This window comes from Polyodon spathula, unplaced genomic scaffold (genome assembly GCF_017654505.1).
Source record: "Polyodon spathula isolate WHYD16114869_AA unplaced genomic scaffold, ASM1765450v1 scaffolds_3137, whole genome shotgun sequence".
Taxonomy (NCBI): Eukaryota; Metazoa; Chordata; class Actinopteri; order Acipenseriformes; family Polyodontidae; genus Polyodon; species Polyodon spathula.
Window position 1 is genome coordinate 1 of NW_024474601.1, and position 11,000 is coordinate 11,000.

Sequence of the window (11,000 nt, forward strand, 5' to 3'; positions counted from 1 at the left end):
TGCATTTCATTCTTTTTACATTGACTATTTGTTGTGTGATATACACCATAAAGGGGAGGAGCGCTTTTAAGATTGAAGGATTGACTGTTCATTTTCCTAGAATCTTTGTAAGCCTAGATTCCCCCACCTTTGTGGACATTAACCATCTAAAGTCATCCAGAGTATCTACTGTGCTTTGTTTAAATACACCCATTGTACAAACAACCCATGCATAGCACAACCCTGCCATTGTACTCAATGATATACTGTGCAATGGAGACGATACATAGCACAGCCCTGTCATTGCACTCAATGATATACTGTGCAATGGAGACGATACATAGCACAGCTCTGACATTGCACACAATGATATACTGTACAATAAAGACGATGCATAGCACAGCCCTGCCATTACACTCAATGATGTAAGAACATAAGAACATAAGAACATAAGAAAGTTTACAAACGAGAGGAGGCCATTCAGCCCATCTTGCTCGTTTGGTTTTTAGTAGCTTATTGATCCCAAAATCCCATCAAGCAGCTTCTTGAAGGATCCCAGGGTGACAGCTTCAACAACATTACTGGGGAGTTGATTCCAGACTCTCACAATTCTCTGTGTAAAAAAGTGTCTCCTATTTTCTGTTCTGAATGCCCCTTTTTCTAAACTCCATTTGTGACCCCTGGTCCTTGTTTCTTTTTTCAGGCTGAAAAAGTCCCTTGGGTTGACACTGTCAATACCTTTTAGAATTTTGAATGCTTGAATTAGGTCGCCACGTAGTCTTCTTTGTTCAAGACTGAACAGATTCAATTCTTTTAGCCTGTCTGCATATGACATGCCTTTTAAGCCCGGAATAATTCTGGTCGCTCTTCTTTGCACTCTTTCTAGAGCAGCAATATCTTTTTTATAGCGAGGTGACCAGAACTGCACACAATATTCAAGATGAGGTCTTACAAGTGCATTGTACAGTTTTAACATTACTTCCCTTGATTTAAATTCAACACTTTTCACAATGTATCCGAGCATCTTGTTAGCCTTTTTTATAGCTTCCCCACATTGTCTAGATGAAGACATTTCTGAGTCAACAAAAACTCCTAGGTCTTTTTCATAGATTCCTTCTCCAATTTCAATATCTCCCATATGATATTTATAATGTGCAATGGAGACGATGCATAGCACAGCCCTGTCATTGCACTCAATGATATACTGTGCAATAGAGACGATGCATAGCACAGCCCTGCCATTGCACTCAATGATATACTGTGCAATGGAGACGATGCATAGCACAGTCCTGCCATTGCACACAATGATATACTGTGCAATGGAGACGATGCATAGCACAGCCCTGCCATTACACTCAATGATATACTGTGCAATGGAGACGATGCATAGCACAGCCCTGCCATTGCACTCAATGATATACTGTGCAATGGAGACGATACATAGCACAGCCCTGCCATTGCACACAATGATATACTGTGCAATGAAGACGATGCATAGCACAGCCCTGCCATTGCACTAAATGATATACTGTGCAATGGAGACGATGCATAGCACAGCCCTGCCATTGCACTCAATGATATACTGTGCAATAGAGACGATGCATAGCACAGCCCTGCCATTGCACTCAATGATATACTGTGCAATGGAGACGATGCATAGCACAGCCCTGTCATTGCACTCAATGATATACTGTGCAATGGAGACGATACATAGCACAGCCCTGCCATTGCACTCAATGATATACTGTGCAATGGAGACGATGCATAGCACAGCCCTGCCATTGCAATCAATGATATACTGTGCAATGGAGACGATGCATAGCACAGCCCTGCCATTGCACTCAGTGATATACTGTGCAATGGAGACGATGCATAGCACAGCCCTGCCATTGCACTAAATGATATACTCTGCAATGGAGAAGTTTTGAACACTACTAAAACTAACCCCATGCTCTCTGGATCTGCACCTAAACTGCACAATGTGAAAAGTAACCTAGCTCCGGTATCAAATGATGGCACTAGACTTGAAACTGTCCCACGATATCAATACCTTGGTTCTTGGCTTGACTCAGTGCTATATTTTGAAAACCATATTGAACATGCAGAGTTAAACTGGGACTTCTTCTATACAGGCAGGCAGTGTCTCTCGCTTGGACACGCCAGCGATATTACCTTTAATAGACTGTGCTGACTCAGTATACAAGAGCGCTGGGCATACAGATCTGACAAAGCTGCTTCCCATCTACAACAGTGCTGCCAAATTGCTGCTGAATGCACATGAAGCACATATGCATGGAACATCTAGCAGGGCTGTGACATGTCAGTGGTCAAAGATCCCAATTAACACACATAACTAAACCTGCTTCACACTGAACACAATCCCAAATACGTTGCTTAGAAGCCTGAAACTAACCCGGCCACATGATTATTTTTCTCAAACTCCAAAGATAATTATTGACTGTTTATTTTTCCTAGTCTTTGTAACCCTAGATTCAGCCTCATCTCTTCCACACCTTTATTTATATGAACGATCTGGGGGCGTTAGTATTTAATGCATCTATTGTTCAGATTCTGCCCTGTTTGTACACTCACTGTACCTACAATACACCCAGGACATCCACAAACCTGTGTCACACACTGGAGCTACCAGTGAGAGGGTCTGGGTGAGTCCAGTGTCACACACTGGAGCTACCAGTGAGAGGGACTGGGTGAGTCCAGAGTCACACACTGGAGCTACCAGTGAGAGGGACTGGGTGAGTCCAGAGTCACTGGGTGAAGCCTGTCACAGCATTGAGAGAGGTCTTTAACACAAAACGTACTTCAGAGGTTGCCGTTTCTTCTTGTTGTTGTGTGGAACATAACTGGATATGGAATGTCTGCTTTCCAAAATAGAACAGAATTTCAGTTATTCTTTTCATAAAATTGCATAAGGTTGTGTCAAAACACAGAACTGGGTAATAAAGCACAGCACAGGGTAATAAAGCACAGTGAAGCACAGCACAGTGTAATAAAGCACAGTGAAGCACAGTACAGGGTAATAAAGCACAGTGAAGCACAGCACAGGGTAATAAAGCACAGTGAAAGCACAGCACAGGGTAATAAAGCACAGTGAAGCACAGCACAGGGTAATGAAGCACAGTGAAACAGCCCTGCGGTTTTCGTAAACTGTACACCAAAAAAGGGAAACAAAACTGAACCAGGTAACTACAGACCAGTAAGCCTGACTTCTATTATATGCAAACTTATGGAAACTATAATAAGATCCAAAATGGAAAATTACCTATATGGTAACAGTGTCCTGGGAGACAGTCAACATGGTTTTAGGAAAGGGAGACAGTGTCTAACTAACTTGCTTGATTTTTTTGAGGATGCAACATCGATAATGGATAATTGCAAACATATGACATGGTTTATTTAGATTTCCAGAAAGCTTTTGACAAAGTCCCGCACAAAAGATTAATTCTCAAACTGCGCAGTTGGGATTCAAGGAAACACATGTACATGGATTAGGGAGTGGTTAACATGTAGAAAACAGAAAGTACTGATTAGAGGAAAAACCTCAGAATGGAGTGTGGTAACCAGCGGTGTACCACAGGGATCAGTATTAGGTCCTCTGCTATTCCTAATCTACATTAATGATTTAGATTCTGGTATAGTAAGCAAACTTGTTAAATTTGCAGACGACACAAAAGTAGGAGGAGTGGCAAACACTGTTGCAGCAGCAAAGGTCATTCAAAAGCACAGATTCAGAACTGGGCAGACACAGCAAATGACATTTAATAGAGAAAAGTGGGTAATAAAAAGTACATTATAAATATCACAGAATCTATGAAAAAGCTAGGAGTTTTTGTTGACTCAGAAATGTCTTCATCTAGGCAATGTGGGGAAGCTATAAAAAAGCTAACAGATACATTGTGAAAAGTGTTGAATTTAAATCAAGGGAAGTAATGTTAAAAGTACAACTTGTAAGACCTCATCTTGAATATTGTGTTCAGTTCTGGTCACCTCGCTATAAAAAAGATATTGCTGCTCTAGAAAGAGTGCAAAGAAGAGCGACCAGAATTATTCCGGGCTTAAAAGGCATGTCATATGCAGACAGGCATTGAATCTGTTCAGTCTTGAACAAAGAAGACTACGTGGCGACCATTCAAGCATTCATTCTAAAAGGTATTGACAGTGTCGACGCAAAGCACAGTGAAGCACAGCACAGAGAATTGTGAGGGTCTGGAATCAACTCCCCAGTAATGTTGTTGAAGCTGACACCCTGGGATCCTTCAAGAAGCTGCATGAGAGGGATCAATAAGCTACTAACAACCAAACGAGCAAGATGGGCCGAATGGCCTCCTCTCGTTTGTAAACAGTACAGGGTAATAAAGCACAGTGAAGCACAGCACAGGGTAATAAAGCACAGTGAAGCACAGCACAGGGTAATAAAGCACAGTGAAGCACAGCATAGGGTAATAAAGCACAGTGAAGCACAGCACAGGGTAATAAAGCACAGTGAAGCACAGCACAGGGTAATAAAGCACAGTGAAGCACAGCACAGGGTAATAAAGCACAGTGAAGCACAGCACAGCACAGGGTAATAAAGCACAGTGAAGCACAGCACAGGGTAATAAAGCACAGTGAAGCACAGCACAGGGTAATAAAGCACAGTGAAGCACAGCACAGGGTAATAAAGCACAGTGAAGCACAGCACAGGGTAATAAAGCACAGTGAAAGCACAGCACAGGGTAATAAAGCACAGTGAAGCACAGCACAGGGTAATAAAGCACAGTGAAGCACAGCACAGGGTAATAAAGCACAGTGAAGCAAGCACAGCACAGTGAAGCACAGGTGTAATAAAGCACAGTGAAGCACAGTACAGGGTAATAAAGCACAGTGAAGCACAGCACAGGGTAATCAAGCACAGTGAAGCACAGCACAGTGTAATAAAGCACAGTAAAAGCACGGTGAAGCATTGGTAAGTATGGTAAAGCATATTAATAAACATGGCAAACCAGGGTAAACTAGGATAAATGCAAACTATAACCATGGGAAAATCATCGGCAAAACTGCAAAAATACCATTCCCACTTACTGGGGTAAAGCTTTATAAAAGAGTCTCCAACCTTCCAGCTGGAAAACATTGGAAAGCCAGGAGGGCAGCACTGTCACTGTCATCTCGTAATGTTTCTAAATGAATCCCCATGGACTGGTTCACAGTCATGGATGAAGATACAATGAAACAGACGGAGCAGTCTAATTCATCAGTGTACAAACTGGGGACGGCTGATGCTGTTAACTTGTTAGTTTCTTGTATTTTAATTGCTAGTAAAAGGGCTCCCGAGTGGCGCATCCAGTAAAGGCTACAGCAGGATGTGTCCTATAGCCTGGGGATTGCAGGTTCGAGTCCAGGCTATGTCACAGCTGACCGTGACCAGGAGTTCCCAGGGGGTGGCTCACAATTGGCCAAACATTTCTATCAAGAGTGTGTCTGCAATGGCAGCCTTCACACAATCCCAGCTCTGCAAAGCACAGCACCTTTATAAACCCATTGGACTTCCAAATCCATCCACAAAACTAGAGTAGTTTAAAATGAACAAATGGTACATTACAACAAACTGATTGAATGGTACAGTCGTGAGATTGAAAAATCAAGCTCGTTTCCTACGATTGCACATCTGTAAAAAGAACAATATATCTTTGTAATTGTACTGTGTGCACATGGAGATGCTGTATGAATGTTCTTAGCTTTTACACAAGATTAAGGACTTTAAAACCCAATGCAAACTTCATCTTATCTGGTATCATGTGTGGATCCAGTAAATGAATGGCTTTAAGCTCCCTTGACAGACACACCTTTGGCTGGATGTATATAAGCCCATGCTCAGATGTGCTAAAGCATCAAGCGAAGAAAAAAGACGAATCTCCTGAGCTTCTCAGAACATTGCAGCAGCAGATGAAGATGGATCACAAACTGGTGCTCGCCACTTTAGCACTGCTGCTCAGTGTCTCACAGGGCAAGCCTCTGAAGGTAACAAAGCCGCACAGCTGCAGCGCTTCTCATTTCAAATGCATTTTTACTGGGCTCTTAAACATTTCAATAACGCATCTGTGTTTGTCTTCCCTTTCTTATGTTGTTGCAGGGGGACCAAAGTGGAAAAGGCAAGTTCCTAGATTTAGTTTTTATATGTGTCTCATACAGGGGAAAATAAAGCGTATCTGTTGAATTTTACATTGCAATGAGTTAATCTTTGTAATTCAGGATGTACGATACACTGGACCAGATTCATAAACCTTTACTCTGGGGTATCATGTACTTCTGTTACTTGAAAGGAGAAAAACGCCTGTTTTACAAAGATGGACCCAAACAACGAAGCAACTGAATTTGGAGTCTCTTCAGCACGGCCAGTGTGTTTGTGTATCTGTTTGTAACACAGATGCCACGCTGGAGGAAATGCTTTGACTATGTAGTGCATGAGTGTGTGTCAGTGTGCTAGCAGTGTATTACAGGGGGACTCTATTCCACTCTGCTCCAGTATTAGTACACAGCACTGGATTCCACACGCTGCCCGTGCACACAGGATTTCACACAGGTGTGCTTTGCTTCTGTAGGTCAAAGAGAAAGAAGTAGCCCAAGGATCCCTGAAGATAAGGATGTCTTCAGCATCATCTTAGAAGCCAATAAAGGTAAGAAAGCTTCTAAACATATAGAAGAGACTTTTACTGCCTTTTGAAATATTGGGTCTGCTTATTGCATGGAAGTTAAGGCTGACATATTCTACTTGAGATGAGTGTCTTCATTTATACATCTATGAGCTCTTAACAGAAGCACATTGAGATTAGTTTAGTAGTGTCTTACCTACTTCTGTAAACTGCTCATTACCACTAACATAATGATCATTCAAATGGATTGATGTGTTTTGTTTCTTTTATCCTAGAGAAGTAAATAAAAATGCATATTGTGGCTAAAACGAGTTCCCCTTTAAGATGTTTCTCTGCTCAATTTTCAAACAGAAATCAAAGCGCATATGATGGAGGGTGACATTGTCGTGTCAAACTCCAGGAATGCCATGAACTGCCCGGACAACTCATGCTTTTGGCCGAAGGCCTCTGATGGATTTGTTTATGTGCCTTATACGATCTCCAGTGAATACAGTACGTACACGAAGCACTTCGAAGAATGTTTTCTATTAACATTCAATATGTTTAATAGTACCAGTGAGACCATATTTAATGAAACAAGGACAAATAAAACTGCAGTATGAAAAACACATGTCTACTTCATGTGCTGAGTGGAAACCTAAGATTCATTTTAACAAATACGAAGAATACTGACTTCGAAGAGACTTGCATTTATCTTTGAAACATTTCCTGTTTGTAAAAGAGTGCTCTGTATTTATTTGTGCGCAGGAATCTAGCCGTCCTTTCTAAAGGGCATTGTGTTTAAAGTTGTCAGTGTAACTGATGGAGTTAGTATTGGTCCCTCTGGTCTGGGAGATGTTAAGCTTTGATATATTCAAATATCAATGAGTTTCAATTGGCTTATCCTTTTTTACAGGTGCTGAAGAGAAGGCAATAATCTCCAGTGCATTCCCAGACTTCGATGTACAGACCTGCATTAGATTTAAACCACGAACTACAGAAAAAGACTACATAAATATCAGTCCCCAGAACGGGTAAATGACCACTCTGCTGTGTCTCTGACGAACCTTACCATTTCAGTGCCTTTCAAGGTTAAAGGTGTATAGTAAGCGTGTCTCAAAACTTCACAAATATGCAACGACTTTTATAGATAAAAAGTACAAGATTTCTAAACAAGAATCTCTTTTCACCCATAGCTGCTGGTCCAGTCTTGGAAAGCTGAAAGGCACTCAGCAAGTGTCCCTGTCAAAGGGAGGCTGTGTTTACAAAGCCACGGCTCAACATGAGCTCATCCATTCGCTAGGCTTCTATCACGAGCAGAGCAGACCTGACCGCGACAGCTATGTCAGAATCAACTGGCAGTACATCCCAGAAGGTAAGGAAACCACAAGGAGTCCTTTCCTGGAGCGCTCACACAATCACAATGAAGAGCACTGGAGAGAGAGAGAGCTGAGGGGAGGGTGGAGAGCAGCAACACATTGTTCTAATACAATAAAGCGGGGCTTGAATATTTCATTACCAGGGCTTTGTATCCCAATAGCTTTTCATTATCTAAATACAGTGTGATTCAACTGTTAGGAAGAGCTCAAGAAAGTGAGGAGTTTGCACTAACTGGGCAGCCCTTATTGCAGGGATCATGGTCAAGGAAGGACCCCGACACTCTCTGATGCCTCTAATGGCGTGTTGAAAACAAATGCGAGCAGTTCAGCCAGGGTGCATAATGGGATTTCAAAAACCATCATTTAAATGGAATAATTGGTGACCTCTCACTAATGCTTTTACAATAGGTGTTTGGAAGTAAAACACAGAAACAGATTCTGGTGTAGCAGCATAACCTTCTTAACCAGCATCTCCTTTCCTTTACAGAGCAAGCTTCTAACTTTTACAAGCAGGACATTAATACCTTGGGCATGCCATACGACTACACCTCCATCATGCATTATGGAAGGTAAGAAGCAGCAGCTGAAAGTGCAGGTCTTCACCCTGTCTCAATTACCTACCATACAATGTGATGAGATCTTTTCTCTTTTTCAGTATTGATCTGACTAAAACACTGTTACTTTAAATCTACACAGGGATGCTTTCTCAAATACAACTGGACAGCCTACTATTGTACCCATTCCAGATGAAACGGTAGAAATCGGACAGAGAATAGCAATGTCTCCTAGAGATATTCAAAAGATCAATAAGCTTTATGGCTGCAGTAAGTACAATGTGCCTCATGTCTTCTGAAGATGATCTTTTACACAGATTGTTCCATCGATTTTATCTGCCCAATTTGCTATGATGTTACTGGACAGCAGCCACCTGTTAGATCCCTCGTGCATCTTCTTCTCAGTGTGGCTGCAGGTTCTTATCCAATTCAAATCTGCTGTTTGATTCCCTTCCTAGATGTCTGCAACATGCTTCTGACAGAGAACAATGGAAGTTTTGCGTCACAGACTACCCAAATTCTTACCCAAGCAATTCTGACTGTCTTAAGCAGCCCTGTCTGTGCTCTTTACTGATTCATGAACTGTTACACATTGAGGGGCTGCTGGAAGTTACAATCAGCCAGCTCTGCCCTTTATTTACATGTTCTTTTGCTTCTCCTGTCCCAAGTTAAAAAGGGTTTCCAGCATTTCACACACACTGCCATTCTCATTCTCTAGTGCAATGCGGAGGCATACTGACTGCTGTGAGTGGAACTTTTACATCTCCCAATTATCCACTGGAATATCCCACTAATACAGACTGCACATGGATCATCAACGCCCCTAAAGGGTACAAGGTAAGAAACACTCAAGAACAAACCAGCAGCATCTCTGTATGAATGATCGAGGCGCCTCGGTACGTTCACTACTCACCTGATCCGCTTGGACAAACGTCTGTAGAAGTATTTGAAGAAGAAAAACAATTGCATTAACACTGAGGGCAAACAAATCTATATCGTGATATTAAATGATGTATCTTTTATAATGTCCATTTCATTGTCTTCAATGTAACAACAACATGTGGGAGCTTGCCAGTGTTTATCTGGACTAGATCCGTTTTTGTGTTTCATTTCAGGTCTCACTTACCATCAGTTCCTTTGATGTGGAGTATTCTGATGACTGTTCCTATGACTATCTCATTCTCCGAGATGGACCCAAGACTACATCCCCTGTACAGCAAACCTATTGTGGCTCTGAACCCATTCCCTCCTTCACCTCCAGTGGAAACGCTGCAGTGGTTCAGTTCCACAGCGACGACGTAGAAGTCGGGAAGGGATTCTCAGCCAAGTACAAGTTTGGTATGTAAAGAAGCTCTGCCTGGATTTCCTTTGTTCATGATTGACGTGAGTGCTGTGTTTGAACTGGGCACTGCAGAACTACTTGCACAACATGACATCACTTTATTGAATGATGCAGTGTTATAACTTGCACTGCAATGGACATGTAATGCAATCATATCCAGTAAGAGATTAGCAAGTGAAGGTGGTTTAAGAATGGGCAGCGTGTTGGAACATTTCAAGCAGCCTTCAGCTCCTTTTAAAACTCAGCGCTGTGCAGAATATAAATATTGGCATGCAGCCCAGTGGTTTCTAAGTGTTTGGCTTACAAAGCCTTCAGCACCTCAACAGCATGTACAAATGCACATTCTGTGAAAAACAAGTTTAATGAACCCTGACAACTGATCCTTGAATCGTCCCTTCATTGCTGTATAACGATGATAATGCAAGGTGCTCAAGTCTCTGTTTCTATTTTTACAGTTCCAGTATGAACAAAGAACACAATCACAAGAGTTTCCTGGATTTGAACAAACGGGTCGTTTACACAAATATGAATGTAGAAGCAGAAAGTATAGTAAATCAAAAAAATAAATTGCCAAACCTAACAAGAGTTAAATCAGGTATTATTTTTGATTAACATGTATTGTATTTGTAATAATGAATAAAAATGATTGTTTCTTTAATCAGAAATGTCGTACATGTCCTTTTTTTCTTAACAAAATCCGTAACAGATGAGCTTTATAAGATTGGATATTGTAGCAGGTGTTCCCTCTTCCAGAGAAACTCCAGAGAGGCCCCATACCTGAAACCTTTAGAACTGTCTTCTTGTTATGAGGACTGGCAGGAACACACTTCCAATCCTAATTCCTGCAATACAAACAGGACACCGAAGCTTTGCAGGGCAATGAGACTAATCCCTACATACGAGATCAGGGACAGACCAAGCAAAAGAGTATGGAATGGTTCCCAAGCTGTCATTCACAATGGGAGGAAAAAGACAAAAGGGTAAAACGTGATACAATGAGGTCATAAAACCATCACAAAATAACTCAGCAGTTGATTCACTATTGTTTTTATTAGTTGTATAAATCACCCCCCTACCCCAATACAATGAGCAGGTTTCTGAAGTGGGGAGGGTGTGATAA

At 41.6% G+C, this 11,000-nt stretch overlaps 1 protein-coding gene across 1 annotated transcript; it reads left to right on the plus strand.

The window, feature by feature from the left end:
• Window positions 1-5,925: 5,925 nt before the first annotated feature.
• Window positions 5,926-9,876, plus strand: LOC121311340 (high choriolytic enzyme 1-like; the record flags this gene model as incomplete). Its single annotated transcript, XM_041243919.1, has 10 exons — window positions 5,926-5,994; window positions 6,107-6,125; window positions 6,576-6,650; window positions 6,978-7,118; window positions 7,522-7,639; window positions 7,802-7,980; window positions 8,472-8,553; window positions 8,681-8,817; window positions 9,257-9,375; window positions 9,654-9,876. Coding segments are annotated over exons 1-10 (1,162 nt in total), but the record flags the coding sequence as incomplete, so codon positions are not given.
• Between the last annotated feature and the right edge of the window lie 1,124 nt (window positions 9,877-11,000).